This window comes from Pongo pygmaeus, chromosome 7, assembly GCF_028885625.2.
Source record: "Pongo pygmaeus isolate AG05252 chromosome 7, NHGRI_mPonPyg2-v2.0_pri, whole genome shotgun sequence".
Lineage (NCBI taxonomy): Eukaryota > Metazoa > Chordata > Mammalia > Primates > Hominidae > Pongo > Pongo pygmaeus.
The window spans coordinates 111,105,651-111,129,389 of NC_072380.2; the positions used below are offsets into that span (position 1 = coordinate 111,105,651).

General features: G+C 35.4%; 1 protein-coding gene across 1 annotated transcript in view; it reads right to left on the reverse strand.

Moving 5' to 3' along the window:
• Positions 1 to 23,739, reverse strand: part of STK3 (serine/threonine kinase 3) — a 356,889-nt gene that overhangs the window by 251,241 nt on the left and 81,909 nt on the right. The window contains exon 4 of the mRNA XM_054499924.2: positions 22,645 to 22,759. Coding sequence (XP_054355899.1) covers positions 22,645 to 22,759 — 115 coding nt within the window. The remainder of the gene's footprint in view (positions 1 to 22,644; positions 22,760 to 23,739) is intronic.

Genomic DNA, 23,739 nt, shown 5'->3' on the forward strand with positions numbered 1-23,739 from the left:
TTGGGAGGCCGAGGCAGGTGGATCACAAGGTCAGGAGATCGAGACCATCCTGGCTAACACAGTGAAACCCCGTCTCTACTAAAAGTACAAAAAAAATTAGCCGGGTGTGGTGGCGGGCACCGGTAGTCCCAGCTGCTCGGGAGGCTGAGGCAGGAGAATGGCATGAACCTGGGAGGTGGAGCTTGTAGTGAGCATAGATCACACCACTGCACTCCAGCATGGGCGACAGAGTGAGACTCCGTCTCAAAAAAAAAAAAAAAAAAAAGAAAAATTGGGGGTTTGAAGACTTGTTCTAAGGGTGATATTCAAAATATCTGACAGTCATTAAAGCAAATGTCTAATTAGAACAGTTGCCAACCACAATACCAACCAATCAAAACAGCTACCAGTGGTAAACAACAGTAAGAACAGATACCAGCCATAAACAGGCAGTAAAAAAAAATCACCCCTGAATATCAGACAGAGTACCTGCCCCAGCTCAGCATTCAAATTTAAATTATTTTCAATGGTATGCCAGCCAAACAAAACAAATATACCTGTTAATGAATTGTAGAAGTAAACACACTCACCTGGCCAATATTTTTTTTAATTCCTTTCACCCTGAGTATATTAATGGGTGGCTTTATGAGCATTTTATTGAAAACAGATGCTTAATTCTGCTAAAACAAATATATAAATCAAAGATTTAAACATTTTAAAAATACTTAGACGAAAACCAAAGTAAGTTTCAAATCACTAAGCAGGAAAGATAGTTTCTAATCAAAAAAAGCAAAGAAAGAATTATGAGAACTTATTAGTTTTGTCTACACAAAAACTTAAAATACATAAGCTTAGAATACATACAAGGTTCTACATAACCTTAGAAAACTCAGAAAAATAGCCAGTTATGGTGGCACAGGCCTATAGTCCCAGCTACCCAGCAGACTGAGGTGGGAGGATCACATGAGCCCAGGAGTTCGTTCAAGTCCAGGCTGGGCAACACAGTGAGGCCTCGTCTCTAAAAAAAACTAAATAAATTTTTAAAAAGAAAAAAATAGTCATAGCAAGATATTAATATATATAATTATTTATTTAGAACATAAAGAGCTCATATAAAACCTTCAGAAAAACAATAAAATCTCAATAAATAAGGAGGCCTAAGAAATGAATATAAAATTCACAAAACTAAAAAAAAGAGCTTATTAACATACATGGCAACTATTACACTGCCCTAATTATCAAAGAAAGGCAAATTAAAACAATAAAGTATCAAATATAAAATTACCCCAGGGGTTACAATATTGCTGAGAATAACGGCACATATATAACCAGAATGTAAACCAGAGTGTAAAAGTGACATAAGAATTCAGAAGTATTTTCCAAGAAGCACTAGGTAACATTGATCCACTGAAAAATCATTTATTTAGCATCCACTCTAGATTTAATTTTTTTTTAAATCTCTAACCTAACCTCATGGGGCTCCAATCTAGCAGGAAATACAGACTTAGAAACTCATAAATGATCATAAAAAGCTCTTTCAAAGTGAAACATAACCAAAAAGGAGTGCAATTAATTAGGAACAGATAGAGGAAGTGGCATTAAAATCAAGCTTTAAATAAAAAAAGTAGCTCACTATCCAGAGAAAGGAAAGACTACTAATAGAGTAACTCAAATAATGAACTAAAGAATAGAAATGTAACAATTATAAAATGGCACTTAGAAACCAAGTAAGGCCCAGTTTTCTTCCTTCCACTACAATGAGAAAAATGACAAAAAGCGATAGGCCAAATTTCAGCCTTGTACCAAAACGGAGACAAATCTTAGCAAATTTGGAAGATAAATGTTTACTTGGTCTCTTTTAAATATCAATGGTGCCAAATGAACTTTAGACAAGAGAAATATCTGCATCAAGGTATAAGGCACTCTACAAGTATTGTGTGTCACTAATGGAAAAGGAGGAGAGTGGAAGGAAATAAGAACGTATACTTAGTGGACACCATATAGCAGGTTCTGATCTAGATGTTTATATCATGCTCATTTCATGTCATTTGGACATATGTTAACCTTTTTGTTATTAAAAAATAAAGAAGTTGACAGTCATTTTCCTAGATAGACGGAGTTTTGTTTTCAAATAATCTCTAGCTGTTTTAACAAATTTCATTTACATATAAGCCCAGCCAATCACCAAAAGTGGCTAGATTTTTATTTGGCAACGAAAAGAACTACTTCTTCCTATTGAGACATAAAATTTAAAGCAGTACCTTTCTCATATCTGTAAGACTTTTCATGAGGCTGGATAGGTCCATACCCAACTATTTCAAAATGGTCAGATTTATACTGAAAACACCAAGAGGGAGAAAACACATGAGAGAGGATCTGCTTCATATAGAAGAAGGTAATGTAAGAATTCAGTTCCAAGATAGAAAAGCGTTAGATCCATTCTCAAATCACAGCTAGCACTTCCTTCAGTGGTATCTGTTAAGAATCCCTTAAAACAAACAAAAAAAAATTTGTGGACACTATTGATTGGAATACAAAATATTTTATCAACAGAGTACTTCATTTGTGGATTTAATTAGGTTATCCTCAATACATTACAGATTTAATTTCATTTAGGTCACTATACAAACGGTGCGATGTCATTTTTAAATCCTTTGAATCACATTTTATAGTCTTGTTTTGTTGTATTTTTTTAAAGAAGGGTGGTAGAGAGATAATAAACCATGAATGAAATACTCAGCAATCAGGGATGAAAATAAGACATTTATAGCTGAGCTAATACGTTAAAAGACGGAAGTCTACATCTGGTTTCAATTGGTATGAATTCACTGGCAAATTTAAGAAGAATTTCATTGTACAAAAACAAAAAGATGGTTTTGATAGGCTTTAGTCCTCTGGTTACTTTTGTTTCTTTAGTCACATGATTAGTATAATAATATGATACATTTAATATGTCACTGTGTATATGGTTTTGATAAAAATACACCCACCAACTTGTCTCAAGGGCACATGCACAAATGGTTTTAAAATATATATACTGCCTTAATGTTTTTAGATCAGTAAAAATGAATTCAAGTGAGGTTTTAAGTTCACACAAAATTAAGAATTTTAATTTTCTAATAAGTCTTTCACAATCTTAGCTAAACTCTACCTTTTGGACATAATTACTTATGCATATAAAATGATGCATTAATTCTACATTTAATATCTATTAGATAGTAAGGATACAAAAAATTAGACATACATCCCCCTTTCAAATGCCATAAACAGATAAGTACAGATACTTCATTTAAGTTTTACTTTCATAGGCACTTGCATAAGGTCTTAAAAATTGATAGAAACTCACCAATGTAATCCTTACACAGTCTTTTAAGGCCTGGATCAAACTTTGCCTCTTTCAAGAAATCACCCTATATTTCTCAAGTCAGGATTAATCTACCCAGTGTTAACAATGGTGATAACAATGACAGCTTGCATTTACTGAGTTCTTACTACTCAGCCACTCCACAGGTTTCATTTCATTTAACACCCAAACAGAACTGTAGAAGGTAGGCACTAACAAGAATTTACTGAAAGTCTGTTACATGATCGCTGTCTTCCTGACACTCAGAATTTTGTGGGAAGGGAAAAGGAACAATAAATTACAATACTAAGCGATGCCTGCAACAACAGGATTAGCAATAGGAGCACTCCAGGACAGCAGTTCTTAAAGCTGATTACACATCAGAACCAGTACTCTTAAAATCCAAACCAGCTAATACAACATTGAAGGCCTTGAATGATACAATTCCTGCCAGCCTCAACCATCTACCTCACCATTCTACCACTCAGGAAGGGCTTCACAGAGATGACTTTTGAGAGTGACTTCACAGAGATGACTCTAAAAGAGTGAACAAAGTTTATCAGGTGACCAAAGAGTGAAAGATACATAAGGCATGTGCAAAGGCACTGGGCATAAAAATACATAAAGTGCATTACCAGTGAATAGTTCTTTGTGTTTGTACATAATGTGTATGGTAAAATAGTGCAAAATGGGAAGTCAGATTAGGGCCAAACTGTTTTATACACCTACATATTTTTAAGTGGAAAGATGACATGATCATATCTGAACTTTTAGGAAGAAAACTCTGACAGCAGGCTCTCAGACAAAGACTAAGAGGAGGAAAACAGAAGTGGAGAATTTAATAATAAAATAATTTGTAAAAATAACAGTAGTAGTAGGAGGAGTAGTAGTAACAGGTCTATAACCTTGCTTAGAATCCTAAGAGAGATTTGTGTGGTGGAATTAATAGTGAACACCTTAAGCAAAATTATTCAGAAGACGAAGAAGAGTCAGAGCACGCAGAGAAGCCAAAAGGTGCCAAAAGCAAAATCCATCTTTCCTAATTTAGGTAGGTCTTATAGACTATCTAGAGTCTTTTCCCACAACTGAAAGTGCCTTAGCACTAAAGAATCATATATTGCTTAGTTAGCATCCTCTCAGTTCTCCCAAAAAATTGTTATAAAAAATGAACATGTCCTTTGACTCAGTAATTCCATTTCATGTAATACATCCAATGACCACAACACAAATATGCCAATACATATGTACAAAAGTTCCCTGCAGCTTTGACTATAGCAACAAAACACTAAAAAGTTAGAAGTCACTTTCATCCAGGAGACTGAAAAAAATACATTCTGTTACACACACATAAGACCTATATGTACTGGTATGGGAAGGTATCTAAAATATATTAGAAGTTGAAAATGAAAAATGGTAAGGTATAAAACATCACATATGGTATTAATCCCTTGTGTAAAACAAGATATACATACATATGTGGTGAAAGAATCCACAAGAAATTAACTGACACAACCTCAAGGAAGTAAAATTGAAGGGTGGATGTGAAGACATTAACTTCCTCTTTTGTACCCTTTCGTATTATTTGAAATTTTTACAATGTGCTCATGTTATGTTTTTCTCTATAATTTATATAATTAAAAGGAATGGAGCAGTTAAAAGTACACTCTAGTTAAAAGTACACTCTAGTTAAAAGTACAGATAATTATGCAACACAATTTTAGAAGATCTCCATATAAAACTGTTAAAATTAGAAATTTGCCATCCAAGGAACTAACTTTCCATTTCCTGGAAAATTAACTTATATATATTTCTTGATTTCCTAAAGTTAAACAAAAGATAAGACACAATGATCTTTTAATATGTTTTTCTAATGCTGAAGAATATCCACTATTTCAACAAACATCATACAATTCTTAAATCACTTGTGATTTAAAACTAAATACCACTTTTTAAAGTTTTTACCTTAACAGTAAAAAGTGGCAATTTACATTTGTATAGAACTTTACAGGTTACAGAGTCCTCTGACACTTACCATGTTTTTTTCCCACAAGAAAACACTGATGTAGGTAAAGCAAGTAATATGATATTAGATCAATTTTAGGATTAGGAAACTGAAGCTGAGAGGAGTTACACAATGTACCCAAGGTCACAGAGCTAATAAGTAACAACCCAAGCACTGAAGCTTGGTCTTCCTGCTCCACATCCAAAGGTCTTTCCACTAAACCACATCACTCCAAATAACCACTGTTACAGCATGCTACGGGGTCAGGCTTCTGACAGGGAAGAAGGGCTCACTGCAGGTCTGGCAATCACAGGCAGTCTGCCTGCAGAAGAATGCACAATATAAAAATAAAGTGTATGAAGGTGGGCCTGACTGACGAAAGGGAAGTAGAACTGGGAGAAATGCCAAGAAGAATAGCAACAAAGGTGAAAACTGGGCAACTTACCAATAAGGGAAGCCAAGGAAATACCTTTGTAAACTTAATTTACTTAGTTAAGGTAGAAAGGATAGTCTATGTAGGGGACTATATATTATAATGTGGAAAAATCATAAAATGTTTATAATTCAATCAAAAGATTTAGAAAAGATGTAATGGAGCGTGATGTGTATGCTGTATTTAATCAGAGATTACAATGTGGCAGCACATGATTGCCATGAAAATTTTAATGGTCTAATCCCACAACGCATATCCTGTTAATGCTGTGGCTTAGAACTTTAAGAGGCAAGTGTGAAGTACACTCAGAACTCATACTCACTCCACGGGACACCCGAAATAAGGAGCAAAAAGTATCACTTTCTACACAAAAGAACTCATTCTCCTAAGATTCTAGTACAGCACTGATCATTAGTACCCACTCAGAGTCAGAAAATCCTTGTAAGAAGGGGCCAGGGACACCAGAAATAACACCAGGATCAAGCCATCCTGGACTAAAGGGAACCATGGGTCTTTCCACTGAGTACTTTCCAGGAAAATCCTTATAGCAAACATTTACTGCTGACCTAGCAGGAACAGGCTCCTTGAGAAACATCAACCTTACTGTCCCTTACTGTGACAGAAGGAAAAAAGAGATGGGGACCCAAAAGCTTTGACTCAATGGCACCAGATGTATCTTCCACAGTTTAAGATTCATTTTGTAAGCTATTTTAGAGTTTTTAAATTATTGTCTTTTATTCCTGGTGTGTTTTGTTTTTAAGTTTAGTAAATATATAGAAACATCTATTATTTTTTGCCAGTCTAGCACTCATTTGCTCTTCTCCTGCTAAACATATTCTGATTTCCCTTTAGGAAATCACTACTTCTCCATTCTCAGATCATGTATTTCTAGTAGTCACGTCTACCCTAGCCTCCGGATTGAACATATGACCTAGGTCTAAGTCAATTACTAAATCACATTGTAATGGCCACAATGATTTGCTCAGAGAAGGGCACATGACCCACACAGAGGCACAAGATTATCACTCTTTTCTGCTGGATTTCAACTAGAAAGATATAACCCAGGGAACTGCTGGCAGACATCTTGTAACTGAGGGAAGAGGTTGTGTGAGTGAGGCCAAGAAAGAGGTATCAGAACAAAAACATGAATTCAAGTAATTCCTTTCACCCTGAATCAAGCCATGCACAAACTAACTTTGCAATGAGCAAGGGTTATGTGAACAAATAAATTCCCTCTTTGGCTTAAGCTGGCTTAGGCTGGGTTTTCTGTAACTTATAACCAAAAGTTGAAACTGATTCAGTAAACTTGAAGTAAATACCAAACAGGAGAAGTTCTTGGAAAAGAGGTTTGTATAAAGCACAAACCACTGACTACCTCCAGAAATGCTAGAGGTTATTCCAGATGTATAACAGCATTAGAAGTCTCATCTATTTTGTATTTTCTGGCCCCCCAAAAAAAGGGATAAAATAATTGGCGGAAAGAAAAGTAGAATAAACATATCTTTTAAAAGGAACATGCACAGTCATTTTTTTAAAGTCTCCTGCTGCCTTCATTTTCCTACTATCACCTCCCCTAGCTAGTTTGTCATTGTATTCATTTGCATTTGGATTTCTCATTTTATGGAACTCTCAGATGTTTCAGTTTCCATTCATTTTTATGGCATCATCAACTCACACAATAGTTACCAAAACCCTTTAAAGAAAAATCAATGGTTTCGAGAAACTTGGTGAATATGTAGCAATTTCTGAAATACTTAAATCTCAAAAGTAATACTTAAGCTTACATGTAAGATTTTATCTGATCATTCATCAAGCTTCATATTCCAACTTCTTAACAACCAAAATTTCTCCCTGCCCCCTCCTTCTCTCTTAGGATAAAGAATACATACATTAAATTGGGGCTCCCAGATATCCTGGATGAGGAAAATACTCTGGGAAAAACAGCACAGCCGCTCAATTAACTCCCTTCTACCCTCACAAATCTATTTCATTCCACCCCCACAAAGAAGAGACTTGAAAATATAAAATATCCAAGGTTATAAACAACAAAAAAGTTATGGAATTTGTCCAGAAAAACACAAATCTTCTGTTCAACACAAAGTACATACATTAGGAAAAATAACTAGAATATTTTAACCATTATTCGAGAGGGCAGAGAGAGGTTGTCTTTCATGAAATCTGGATTGCACATGTCTGGCAAGGAAAAAAAGATTAATAATCTATCACAAAGCCCCACAACTAGTGATTCAAAATGAAAGCTTTCACTACTTACACCATATGTAAATATATATATATACAAGCTGCTTATAATCCCTTGATCTGCAGAGAAAGAGAACTGATACTCTACTGTGAAAATGGTCAGTGGGTACACATTTTAAAATCCTTTCCCACATGAAAAGATTCCTGAAAAAGAGATCAGAAGACAACAGAAAAGCACTCAATATATATGGAGTTGTAAATCCAGTATGAACCAGTATCTATTACACAAAGGGGGAACATGCAACAAAGTGATGAGGAAAGTCAAACATGAATTAATCTAATAACACAAAGGCAAATATAAACCCCAAAGAGCACTTTATTGAACAGAAATCCACACATATCAAAAAGATGTCTATTATTAACAATGATATACCAAGCTTTTAAGTTCCAAATAAATCTTAATAATCAATAATGCGAACTTGATATGCCCTTACCAAGAAAAAAAGTTTGAAGAAGCACTTAACATCAAGGCAGAACATAAACATATTTTTAAAATATAACAAACCAAATGTTTACCATAAAAGCTATTACATGCAAGGTATTGATTCTAAGGGCACTTGGATAAAATATGCTAGTATATTTTGAATAGCCACTGCTTGACTCTTTTATTTATTTGGTTATTTGGTTATTTATTTATTTATTTGCTTATTGAGGTGGAGTCTCACTCTGTCACCCATGCTGGAGTGCAGTGGCGAGATCTAGGCTCACTGCAACCTCTGCCTCCTGGGTTCAAGTGATTCTCATGCCAGCTAGGATTACAGGTGCATGCCAACACACCAGGCTAATTTTTGTATTTTTAGTAGAGACAGGGTTTCTCTATGTCGGCCAGGTTGGTCTCAAACTCCTGACCCCAAGTGATCTCCCTGCCTCAGCCTCCCAAAGTGCTGGGATTACAGGTGTGAGCCACCTCGCCCAGCCGCCACCGTTTGATTCTATTAAAGAAACTAACACTGTACCTAAAAATGTGATGTCTACATTATGGAATGTATACTTTCTTCATTAACAACAATAATTCAAAGTACCAAAGTACCAATGGTGAATACCAAGATTCTATCCTTGGTTCTATAGTTCTCTGCATTCTTCTACCCAAATACATCTGATAGATGATCATGTCCAAAATGCAAAGACACTTTTATCTACCTAAGTGAGATGATAGGATAAGGATGACAGTGTCAAAAGCAAATATATATAGGGCCACTTATGTGCCAAGTGTTATTCTTTAAATACATGTAATCTTCATAACAACTCATATCTTGTCGCATATATCAGATGAAGAAATTAAGTCACAGAGAAGTTTAAAAACTTGCCCAAGTTCAGAGAGGTAGTATGTAGCAGAGCCAGGATTCAAATCCTGGCAGTCTGGCTCCACATTTCATGTTCTCAGCTCAATTCTAGTCTTCAGCTATAATTCCAATCCTTTCTTTCCATATGACTACTTAACCTCCATATGTTTCCACTTCTCATCTGGAAAATGGGTCAATAATAGTTCTTACCTCATAGAGTTCTCCAATCCTCATGAGGATTAAATGCCATAATATACATAATGTATTTAGGAAAGTACCTGGCACGTAAAAGTAATACATATGTCTGTTGTTATTTTATCTACCAAATGTCTGTCACTGGAGTTGAGAACCACTGTCCTAAAACTATAACAATCAGTGAGAATTTACCAAGCAGAATAGTCTTAATGTGCCCTTTACACTGGTAACTAAAGAAAACTGGACTTTCTCAATTATATTCAATATAAAACAAGTCCACCACCAGCCTTCAAGAAAATATACAAATCATTTAAGAGTTGCTATCTTCAGTCTGGAATTTCTTCTCCATTATTTTGTGTTCCCTCACACCCACCCAATATTACAGAAATAGATCTCATCCTGATAAAGGTATATAGTGAAAATGTCTCTTATATACCAAACTGAATGTTTATATAACTTTTAAGACATAAAGGCCAGGTGTGGTGGCTCATATCTGTAATCCCAGCACTTTGCGAGGCCGAGGTGGGCGGATCACCTGAGGTCAGGAGTTCAAGACCAGCCTGGCCACATGGTGAAACCCCATCTCTACTAAAAATACAAAAATTAGCTGGGCATAGTGGTGCATGCCTGCAATCCCAGCTACTTGGGAGGCTGAGGCACGAGAACTGCTTGAGCATGGGAAGCGGAGGTTGCAGTGGGCCAAGATAGTGCCACTGCACTGCAGCCTGAGCAACAGGGCAAGACTCCGTCTCAAAAAAAAAAAACACCTGTGTGGTATTTTAATGTAATTCTCATCTATACAGCTGGATGCTGGGTACTCTTGAACCAGAATACTACTCCCAGAGTTTGGCTTCACGAAAGACCTACAAAGTATGAAGACTGACGGAACTACAACCATCCTTTAACGCAGGGACTAACGCTGATCGACATTTAAATATGCTTCTATTAATAGTTTTCTGTTGTGACAACACTCTTGCACAGGCCCCACTATACAATTGTGCCAAGATTTCTCAAAAGTACAGAAGGAGGAAGAAAACCACTGGATAGAGCCTAGAGTACATACATATTCAACAACAGGAGATTATCAAATTACTCTTCAAAGTAGTTGTACTAATTTAAATTCCTAAGAGTATGATAGCATATAGAGTATACATAAGGCACAGGTGAGTACAATAAATTTGGAAGCATTTCTATGGAGAGGGTCACAACCAAGAGCAGACCAAGAAGTGATCTACCAAGTAAACCCCAGAAGGACTCCAAGCTTAGAACCATAGGGTAGGGAGAGCAAGAGTGAAAGGGAGTTCACTTTTTCATGGAAGCTGAAAAGAAGAAAATGGAACAAGAGTTGGCTCCTTGTCCCCAGTCTGCCCCTGCTCCCATGTACATGCAGATTACATGAATTCTGGCATTTATCCCCAGATCAAAAAAAAGGGGAAAGGGTTCCTCTCTAAAGAAATTCAGGGGGCCGGGTGCAGTGGCTCACGCCTGCAATCCTAGCACTTTGGGAGGCTGAGGTGGACGGATCACAAGGTCAGGAAATCGAGACCATCCTGGCTAACATGGTGAAACTCTGTCTCTACTAAAAAAAATACAAAAAAATTAGCCAGGCGTGGTGGCAGGCGCCTGTAGTCCCAGCTACTCAGAAGGCTGAGGCAGGAGAACGGCGTGAACCCGGGAGGTGGAGCTTGCAGTAAGCCCAGATGGCGCCACTGCACTCCAGCCTGGGCGACAGAGTGAGACTCCGTCTCAAAAAAAAAAAGAAATTCAATAAAAACCTGTTGTAGGCCCTTTCCCTTAAAAGTTGGCTCCCAACCCATTCACCCTAATATTATGCCTGTCACTCAAAAGGCATTGTCCCAATGCTTACAGTGAGACCTGAGCAGCCTTCCAGACCCAAGGGCAAGACCAGAATAAATAAAACAAGGAAATCAATAACCCTAGAAGAAACAGAAATGATTCAGGAAACAGACAATAGCATTTATTTTAAAAATGTATTATTCTTAAAGCAATTTCAAAAGCTTTTCTATCCATGTCAGCATCAATATGTTATGAAAAAGGAATAATCAAAAGAGTTCTTGTAATTAAAATATAACTGCTAAAATAAAAAGTTCAGTTAGAAAAGTCAGAAAATAAAGCAAAATAAAGCACCCCGCCTCCTCCAAAAGGCAAAAAGACAAAAAGAGACAGAAAATCTGAGAGGAAAAACAAATTCAGGAGATTCAACCTTTCAATAAAGAAAATAGAACTTTTCCAAAGCTGAAGACAGACAAGTGTTTATATATTAAAAGGAACTACTGAATGCCGAGCATAACTAATAAAATGGACTCACATCTAGGCACATTCTTGTGAAATATCAGAAATGTCAAGATAAAAAGAAAAGTCCAGAAATTTCCAGAGGGGGAAAACACCTACAAATAAATAAGACTCTGACAGCCATTAGCAACACTAGATGTTAGAAGATAAATGGAGGAAAGTCTCAAAGCTCTGAGAGAAAATTATTTTCACTGTAAAATTCTACATAGGCTATCAACCAAGTATAAAAGCAAAATAAAGACATTTTCAGATATGCAAAGGCTCAAATAATAATTGACCCCTTATTCTTGTATCATGAAGAAGACAGTTTAGGAAGAATACAAAACAAAGGTAAAAACCAAGAAAACAGGAAACATCCTTTTTTTAATGGTGGCACTAACCCAAGAGTCAAGTGAAAAGAAATTCTAAGGATAAGGCTATAAAACAGACCTCAAAGCAATGAGTCCACATTAGAACAAGAAATCAGGAAGCTCCAAAGAAATCTCAAAGAAGAATCACATACATTTCAGGAAATAAATACACTGAGTAAGAAGCTCAAAGATATTACCAAAGTGATAAAAGATGCATACATTGCTTTTTTCAAAATAATAAAAAAAGAAAAAACTCCCAGAAACAGAAAATTATATAACAACATGATCCTAACGTAGAGCCATCAACCTAAAACGTGGCAATGATTTTGAGTAATTAATTAAGTGTAGGAAAAGTAAATCCATTTAGACAACATGCTGGGAACATTCTTCTTTGGGTAACCTAGGAGTACAACACTGGATATTTAGAGACAGAAATAAAATTTGAGCATATCATTGTTTCCTCTTCCAAGATGTTCTTTGCCCTTTCTTCTCTGACTCACTCATTTATTCATTCTTTCAATATTTACTGAGCACCCATCCTAGAAGCTAAAGATAAAACAGTGAACAAAAAAAGAAAAATCCCTGCCCTGTTGAAGCTTATATTCAATAACTCCTACTCTTTCAAGAATCTGCTAATGCAGGAGTCCCCAACCCCTGGGTACTGGTCCATGGCCCGTTGGGAACTGGGCCACACAGCAGGAGGTGAGTGGCGAGTGGGCGAGCATTACTGCCTGAGCTCCACCTCCTCCTGTCAGATCAGCAGCAGCATTAGATTCTCATAGGAGAACAAACCCTATTATGAACTGCGCATGCAAGGAATCTAGGTTGTGCAGTCCTTATGAGAATCTAATATCTGATGATCTGAAGTGGAACAGTTTCATCCTGAAACTATCACCCCCATCTGCAGAAAAATTGTCTTCCATGAAACCAGTCCCTGGTGCCAAAAAGGTCGAGGACCACTGTGCGAACGGATTCTCTCACCAATGAAACTTTTTCTAAATTTTTAGGCTATGTGCGTCTCCTTTTTTCCTCCTAAAGAACTCTAACTCTTTGCAAGACAGAATTTGACTTTTTACATACCTATTACCTCATCTAGTGTGTGAAGAATGCAAGACAGCAACATTTATTAGTTATTTGTACCTCTAGTGAACAGCACTGGGCCTAAATCAATAAATGTGTTTTGAACCTTTCCATTCAAGCAAAATGTAAATAAAACTGCTATATTCACCCACTCTCATACCACTATAAAGAACTACCTGAGACTGGGTAATTTAGAAGAAAAGAGATTTGATTCACTCACAGTTCCACAGGCTGTACAGGAGGCATGGCTGGGGAGGCCATGGAGACTCACAATCATAACGGAAGGGCAAAGGGGAAGCAAGCACCGAATTCTCATGGCAGAGCAGGAGAGAGGATGAAGGGGGAAGTGCTACACACTCTCATGAGAACTCACTATCACAAGAACAGCCAGGGGGAAATCTGCACCCATAATCCAATCACCTCCAATCCACCTCCATGATCCAATCACCTCCCACCAGCACCCTCCCCGAACACTGGGGATTACAATTCAGCATGAGATTTGGGGGGGAACATAGAGCTAAACCATATCAACTGCCAAGTAAAATGTAAAGCACTAGGCAAATGTTACTTATTATTTAACAGATGAGGACACTGAAGTCCTTGTCAGTTAAATGATTTGCTACAGACCATAAGACTAGTCTGTAGAAGAACCAAAACTAAAACCCATATTGCTGAAAGCCTGGGTTCATGCCATTTCTACTATACTAGGTTGAATGAAAACAAGTAGTCAAATCAAAAAATGGGCCTAAATGGGAAAGAATAACCTTAGGCATTTTCTTAGAATGTTTTTAAGTATACAATAAACATCTAAAACATAGACTCTATTTCTTCCATATGTCAAGACATAGCTTTACAATTATGTAAAGATCATTTGGAAAGCCTCTAATCAAAAATCTAACCTATCTTTTAAGAGCTTCAATTTCACAGAGTTATGCATTTCTACTCTGCAGTATATGTTTGAAATGCATAAATGTTTCGAGACGTTTAACGGCATTTAATATAATATAAATTGGTTTTTAAAAAATTTCTTCACAGGAAACCTTCAAAACTTATTACCACAAATATACTAAAGTTTTTATTCTTTTAAAACTTGAAAACACTTGACTCCTCAAAAAAAATGCTTATATTATCTTACACAAACAACAAAAAGCTTTTTCATGAGTCACAGAAGGCCTATGGTTAAAATTATCAAGATACACATTTTTAAAATTAAGCAAAAAATTAAACATAGACACATATAAAACTTTTGTAAAAATCAGGGAACTAATGAAACATATTCTGGTATTTCACACATGCCAAGGTTACTAGTAAGCATACTTTTTATGGCTTGTCTTTGGTATATGACCATATTTGTTCAGCAATCCACATTATTAATACCGAATAGTAGCCATGCAAATTATAACTTATCCACAAAAATATAACACTGAATAAAGAGGTAGAGTAATTTTATATTCACAGGACAAGAAGCCAAAAAATTGGCTGTTTCAGCTCAACATTTATCAAAGGCTTGTAGGTGCCAAAAGCTATTCTAGGCACTTGGAATATTTCAAGATTAATATATTAAAACTCCTGCCCTTGAAGAGTTTACTCCTCAAGGAGAAAGGCAACTGCAACTACTCTTCTCCCAGACACTAAAAGCTGACTAATTAAATGTAACTCCCAAGTATAGAATACCATGGCTGGGTTATCTACAAAGAAGTTTCATCAAACTTAAAAGATAGTTTAAAATACTGTGGAAAAATCAGTTACTGAATGTGTATGATACCAGGACTTGAGCTGTGTTTGTGAGTCTGATCACAAAAATCAGAAAGTTAAGTCACATACACTATTTTATAGAGCCCCAAATACTTAAAAACCAAAAGGACTCAATGAATACTAACAGTGATTTTTACTCATAATGTAACCAGAAGAGTCAGAGAAACTTTTATCACCCACTAGAATACAGGAGTTTTACCTTTTTCCTAATTCTAGTACCACTACCATTAATTACCACAATTCGTTACCAGCTCAAGTGCCAACTCTGTGATCTGGCCCATGTTGAGTAAGAATCAGCACTTAAATAGACAAAATCTCTACCCTTTACAACTCAGACTCAGTTACAATCACTGGAATATGTCTAATTAACCCACAACTTAATTCTATGCCTTCATCTTTTCCTACATGTTTCCCAAAGAAAAAGTATAGATCAGATTTTGAAGGTCCTTCTTTAATATCTATGCTGACAATCAGATAATTTGTTTTATGACTTTTAAAATATGTGAAGTACTCATATAACTATTAGCAAACTGTCAAGCAATAAAACAGATTTAAAAAAAAGGCCAACAGAAACAACAAACAGCAAAGAATAGGCACAAAAAGAACATGAAACAGCCAATACAAATATGAAAAGATAGCCTACCTAATAGTCAAAATAAACATCATCATCACAGTAAAAATAGCATTTACTGTGCTTTATGTAAGAGTGAATATGCAATAAACACCCAATTAATTAATCAATGAATTACTAAATAGACAACAAGCTACCTGAGAAAATAAGCAAATTTTCAAATAAGAGGTAACATTTTCAGCTGGGCCTTCATGGATGCAAATTCACTTGGCAAAGACTGAGGGTAGAGATAATACTAAAAGAAGGGTAGAGGATGAGGCAAGGGCATACATATAATCACCAAAATATGAAGCCAGTTCTTATTCTAGGAGCCAGTTCTCATTGTAACACTGAACTGGAAAGTACCTGATAAAACAGTGACAAGGTATGAAACTGTACAGGTAGAAAGGAGGTAATACATAAACTCTGTGTATACATCAGGCTAAAAAATTTGAACTTAAATGTTTTATTTAAAAGACATGTAACTTAATTGGACTTGCTCTTTCCTGTGCCTTTTATTTTCAATTTTCAAGGAAACATTTGTTCAAAAATAGACAATAGTCAATAAGTCAGAATCAAGAATGCTTTATCCCTAATAAGATTTCTTTGAAAGACAAGCACAATTCCACACACACAAAAAAATATGTTACTTAGGTGGTTCTCCAAGACTTACTACTCCTAAAACAAATTAAAAATTTAGAATCTATTGTCAACTCCCTAAATCATCACACAATTTTGTTTCTTCTCTATAATAAATGAAGCTCACTATATATAAATATGTACAAATAGAATATGCAAATTATACATAGACAAGATCCAAAAAGTTTCTAATAATGTAATCTAAGCTGTCCATTACTCTGAGAAAGCTTACTATTGATATGGTTGATATATGTAGTATATACACAATCAAATGAATTATAAAGTTAAGCTCTCACATCAGAACAGGATTATGCTGTCAGAACAACATCCATCTGGGTCCACTTGAGCACCAATCCAACCTTGTTCTCAACCTATATTTTATAGTTTTTATTAACAATTTAAAGATAAGCACAAAACAATTAATTTCAGTGATCGTGCTTTTATATCTTTTTTTAGATTTATAAAGGTTAAAGTTGTCAATAAAGTTTTACATCCACAGATCATACATGAATTCATTTAAGTGAATATAATAATAAGAAAAGTCAATTCAAGGGCTCTACCTGACATACCCAAATGACCAAGAGTAAAACGAGATGCAAGCAAATGAGTAAACCAGTATCTGAGATACTCACTCCAAGGAACAGGCCCCAAACACAAAGCATGAGTTTCAAGGACAAGATAAAACTCCTAAAAAGAGATTAAGAGAAATAACTGGGGTACTAGGCAAGAATGATACAAAATGTCAAACAGGATTATTAACTGGATTACAAAAAAGGTACGTGAATAGAAAATAAATAAGCAAACGACTAATTAGTAAAATTAAGGAACAGGGTCGGAGGAGTAACAATGGCAAAAACTGCTATGGTGAATAACAAAAATATATAAGATATAGCATTCTTAGATACTACCATTAGCCAACTAGAAAATATAACAGCAACAAAAGATCATCACATTAGCAGTAAAAATGACAAAGCTCCTAGAAGCAAATCAAATTTAAAATGTATACAATTTTCTTTTTTTTTTGAGACGGAGTTTCACTCTGTCGCCTAGGCTGGACTGCAGTGGCGCAATCTCAGCTCATTGCAACCTCTGCCCCGCAGGTTCAAGCGATTCTCCTGCCTCAGCCTCCCGAGTAGCTGGGATTATAGGCACCCGCCAGCACACCCAGCTAATTTTTTTGTATTTTTAGTAGAGATGGGGTTTTGCCATGTTGGCCAGGCTGGTCTCGAACTCCTGACCTCAGGTGATCCACTTGCCTTGGCCTCCAAAAGTGTCAGGATTACAGGAGTGAGCCACCACATCCAGCCGAATGATTTTCAAGGAGATTTAAAAATGCATTTAAATACAAAAAAGAAGAACTGAACACAAAGATATTCTATGATCATGGATTGGAAAATATTAGTTAACACAAATTATGAGTTAAATGTAATTCCAATCACAAACCCAGCAAGACTTTTTGTGGAGCTTGACAACTTATTCTAAAACTTATATGAGGCCGGACATGGTGGCTCATGCCTGTAATCCCAACACTTTAGGTGACTGGGTGGATCACCTCACGTCAGGAGTTCAAGACCAGCCTGGCCAACGTGGTGAAACCCCATCTCTACCAAAAATATAAAAATTAGCTGGGTGTGGTGGCAGGTGCTTATAATCCCAGCTACTAGGGAGGCTGAGGCACAAGAATCACTTGAACCTGGGAGGCGGAAGTTGCAGTGAGCCAAGATCGCGCCATTGCACTCCAGCCTGGGCAACAAGAACGAAACTCCGTCTCAAAAAAAAATAAAAAATTAAATAAATAAATAAATAAATAAATAAAACTTATATGAGAGATCAAGGAAAACAAAGACAAGGGAATTGCATCCCAAACATCAAACATGCCACCATATAATTAAGAACAAATTTCTATTGCAGAAGCAGGCAAATAAATCTCTGCTAGAACAGACAGACCAAATATAGAGCCAAATATATACATAACCTTAGTAGGACAGGCTTATAAGCCAGTTAAAAAGGGATAGAAAATTGTGTTAGGACAATTAGATTTCCACACAGAAAAAAAAAAGTGCTGTATACCCCATCTCCTATCATATACAGAAATAAACTCCAGCTAGATTAAAGATATAGGTAAAAAACCAGCCTATTGCAAGATAAGAGTGATACCATTTTTAAGCAAAACCACCATAATGACAGGAGTTTGGCTCCAGCAGCAAGGTCTTTAAACAATGCCTGTAGCATAGATAACCCCTCATAAAGATGTTTATCTAACCTCTCCAGTGGTCACAAGTAGCAAGAAAGTCTGAAGTGTAACCAGCTGCGTATGTTTTACCAAAAAAGCTTGCTTTATAAAGGATATTTTGGGGAGGGGGGATGTGGGAATATACCATCTCTTGGCCACCCAAAACATTATTTCTGCTAGTAAGTCTGTAATAAATGTTTTTTTATAAGAAACTGGATTTGTCAGCATCTTTCTTCAGCTCTCAGCTCCCTTAGCCTTTGGGGGTAGCTTTGCATATGTTTGCTCATAGCAGAACAGAACTGCTAATAACAAAACTTGTACTATTTGAAAGAGTTCCACTTTTGGCAGTCATAAACTAGATAATTCAGACCACTCTCCTGCTGAAAGAACTAAAATGTCTGGAGAAAATATGTTTAAAAGTCTATGTTAAGGCTAATGAAGACACACGAGCAGTGTATTTTATCTGAAAACAAAATATTAGAAAAAAGAAAAAGAAAGAGGTGAGCCTAGTAATAAGGGCTGCTTTTCCCTAAGAGGCATCTATCAATTATGGAACAGAGGCCAAGAGGCTAATAAGCAGAGCAGACCTTTTGACTGACTTACAAGATGAGAAGGTCAAAGACTGGAAATCAAAACCTACCAAGAAACTGAGAAGCCCTATAATGCCAAAGGACCATATCCTAGATGTAAAGGAGGATCAACCCTCAAAAGTACAGTCATGTGTCACCTGACAAAATGGATATATTCTGAAAAAGACGTCATTAGGCAATTTCATCATTGTGTGAACATCTCAGAGTGTGTTTACACAAACCTAGATGGTATAGCCTATTGCTCCTAGGCTACAAACCTGTGTAGCATGTTACTGTACAGAATGCTGTAGGCAGCAGCAACACAATGGTAAGTATTCGTGTATCTAAACACATCTAAACATAGAAAAAGTACAGTAAATGTACAATACTATAACCTTATGGGACCACCATTCTACATGTAGTCCATCATTGATAGAAACATCATTATGTAGCACATAACTGTACTAAAGCCCAGATTCAAATTATCTCTAACCCCAATTGAATTAAAGTGATCCAGGATTACTAGTTCTAGCCACCAGATAGAAACAAAAACTTTAAGTAAAATACGTCAACATTCAGAAGCTCAAATAACCTCTATCACGTTTTATGCAATGTCTAGCACTCTATCAAAGATCACAAGGCATAGACAAAAACAATAAAAAATAAGAGAAACAATATAAAATGGAAAGAGACCCACAGGAGATTAACATTTAAAAGATTAGCAGACAGAATTAGACTATAATTAATATGTTCTAGGATATGAGCCTAGGCAGCAAAGTGAGACCCTATCTCTTCAAAAAATCAAAAAAATTAGCCAGGCATGGTGCCACATGACTGTGGTTCCAGCTACTCAGGAGGCTGAAGTGGGAAGATCACTTGAGCCCAGGAGACCGGGGCTATAGTGAGCCATGATCACACAACTGCACTACAGCCTGAGTGACACAGCAAGACCCTGTCTCAAAAATAAAAATAAATTATGTTCTGGGATATAAAATACAAGATTTCTGGATAATATCTTTAAAAGGCTAAAAGGAATCACTAACCTAGAATTCTTTACCCAGCAAATACACTGTTCAGAAGTGAAGTGAGGGTCAGGCATGGTGGCTCACATCAGTAATCCCAGCACTATGTGAAGCCAAGGCAGGAGAATTGCTTGAGACCAGGAGTTGAAGACCAGCCTGGGCAATATAGCCAGACCCCATCTCTACAAAACAAAATTGTTTTTAATTAGCCAGGCATGATGGCATGCTCCTGAAGTCCTAGTTACTCAGGAGGCTAAGGCTGGAGGATCGCTTGAGCCCAGGAGTTCAAGGTTGCAGTGAACTGTGATCACACCACTGCATTCTAGCCTGGGCAAAAGAGCGAGAACCTGTCTCAAAAAAAAGGAAAAAAGAAAACATGAAGTAAAATAACAACATTTTCACCAAAAAAAAAAAAAAAAAAAAAAAGACACTATCATCATACCCACCACACATAAGGAAATACAGATATTCTTCAGGCAACTGGGAAATACAGAAAGAAATAAAGAACAATAAAAAGCATAAATATATGAGTAAATATAAACATTTGCAATATAAAATAACAAGAATAACAATATAAAATAACAAGAATTTCTTGTGCTATTTAAAATGTATACAGAATTTAAAGAAACAAAGCAGATCACAAAAAAACAACAGACCATACAAGCTCTTAAAAACAAATTGCCATATTCTTAGGAAAAGATTGTTTCATCACCATGAAAACAATTACTAGAGTGAGTTTTACACCTGTTTAATCAAAGACGACTGTTAGACTCATCAAATTTTTGAAAGCCAGTCAGTAATAGTCGTGCTTCTGAAATTCAGACAATCAAGAGTATCACTCCAGTGAACAAAGGCCTACAACATCCAGATATTTTTTAAATGGGATGTTACATATCTTTATATTATTAACCTTAACAATAATGGTACTCTTTTTGGATAATAAATAAATGAAGAAAAATGTCCTTGCACTAGAAAAGAAAGATACAAATATTCTTGAGACTTAATAGGAGCTGTCATCAAGGCAACACTCAGAAACAATATACCCACAGCTCCTGATCAATCTCTTGTGCAGCTCTGAGTTCCTTTTCATATATGGAAATTAGACTCTTACCGTGCCATCCCAGAACCCAGAGTACCTGTTGTGTGAGAGTAACAACTATGTTATTCCAAGTGTACGACTCCCTAACATGCTCAGTGGACTGTGTCTTATAACAAAGAATATGAATAGATAAAATCTTTTCTTTGATAACTGACAAAGAGTTTTCCGAAGGTAATGATCTGATCCATACCTATCTTTAAGAACTATAGTATGTCTTCACAGTTGTAATTATTGGCAACAAGAATTAAACTTCTTGGATCAAATACTTCGTATCTACTCAAAATTGTAACATTAACACTTAAAACTAAGAAAATAGAGATGTTTAACATTTTCCATTTCATATTCCTACTTGATAACTTTAAATACCAAATGCACTGAGTTTAGCCCTGAAATGATTTTAAAACAATTCTCTAACTGGGATATAATTACTTTCCACTGAAACATTGTTCTGCCACTCAAGAATCATCTGATTTACATAAATGCTAGTTAAGCACCATAGAAATTCTAAAATATATCATTAGGAATGTCACAGATCACTTAATCTACTCTGTCAAAACAGGGATTATTTCAACTTCTGTTTCACTTCCCTTAAAAGAAATCTTATTTACTTTCTTTTCTCTAACAGGGAAAAAAAAATTAGTAAAATAAACTTACAGTGTACTTCCCAAATCAAACTTTAAAATGATTCTGGTTAACCACAAATTGACTGAAGTATTTTTTCTGAATGTATTTTACTGAAACATGGCTGACAACATATAATAATGTTACTGCTACAGAATTACAAATTATTTCACTGATTACTCTTCCTATTCAAGAAAAAAAGGTCACCTTGGTCCATACAAATTGTCCAAATAAACTAGATGTATTACTAGCTTAAAGTAAACAATTTTGTAAATAGCACTTCTACTTAGAGTTAAAACATAACCATAAAAAGCTTTTATTAAACAATACATTTCACTAAGCTAAATTTATAGAAATATATATATTTCTATCAATTTCACACATCCTGACAATATTTGGGAAAATAAATACAAAAATGTTTTATATTTTTTTAATTCAGAAGTATATAATTTCTTTAAATATTACCAGCCATAAATTATAATACAGAAAATTTAAGATAAGTAAATACCATGAATATTATAAACTTTAAATAAAATTCTAGCCATAATTTATGAAACTCACATTATTAAACAACATACACGCACACTGATTCCAAATGAAGAAGAGAAGTACCATGGTAGTTTCTCTGTGACACACCAAAAATAATCCTAATAAATAAATTAAACAATCATATAATTCCTAAATTTGTCACAGAAAGATATGTGGCTGGTTCTCACACCTCCTACTAGATATCTTTACACCACTTAAAAACCTTTTCTTTTTTCATGCTATTATTTTCTGTGTAACAAAATACCAACTAGTCAGATTCTAAAATACGACTTTAGAAATGAGATTAGCAAAACAATTTTAAAATACTTACTGTCTTGTTTCGTAATCTAATTATGTCTGAGACAGAGCCAGCGCCACAGTACTCCATAACAATCCAGAGGTCTGTATTCTTAAAATAACTGCCATAGTACTTTACAACATATGGGCTAAAGGAAAATACATAAACAATTAAATTTAGTTAATTCCCAAAGAAATTTTTTTCTTAATCCCAATACAAAGTATTTTCAACATTTCATAATGTTCCAATAAGTTAAATAAGTAAATTTCTATTGCACATCAAATTCTCAGTATCTGGAGTTCACCAACTATGCATAATTAGGCTTTACTTCATGGATGAAATTTAACAGGATTACAAACCAGAAGAGGCCCAAATGTTTTGAGTGATTCTGAAGAAAATAAGACTTCATTTTGGCAAAGAACTTACTATTTAACATGAGGAACAAATGAAAATTTTTCCCTTTGACTAAAGCATTTTAAATATGTCTTCTAAAGGATTTTGCATTCAGTCAAATATTAATCAACTCTAAAATAATCTATATTTCAATGAGGCCAAAAAAGTTATTTTAAATTTTCTTTCATTCTGGCTTTTGAAAATTCTAGAGAAAAAAATTATAAATTTTTCTGCTTAAATTTATAGACTTAAAAATTAGCAATTTAATTTCTAAACTGAGGTCTTACGTCTTCCAGAGCAGAATAAACTATGTTTATAGCCAAGCTGTCTTTAGGAAGATTTAGAAAGGGACAAATGACCATCAGCAATAATGTATATTATGGATAAACTATATATACTGATGTATGAGAAATCGTACCTATCTCAAAGAGGCAGAATACCATATTCAAAAAATGCATAGAGATAGAAAATACAGGACAGCAGAAACTAAATAGAACACAACTTTAATGCTACAAGAGCTCAAATGAGGAAATAACATTGGAATCATCCAAAGAGAACTTTGTGGAAGGGAGTGGGATTTGAATGAGATTTTGAAAGAAAAGTTTAAACTCCACAATGTAGATGGAGAAGAGGGATAAGAAAATTCTAGAAAAGAGAAAGGCCATGAATAAAGGTACACAAATAGAAAGTGAAAAACCAAGTATGGCATGTAAGAGGACAACTTGTTCAAATAAA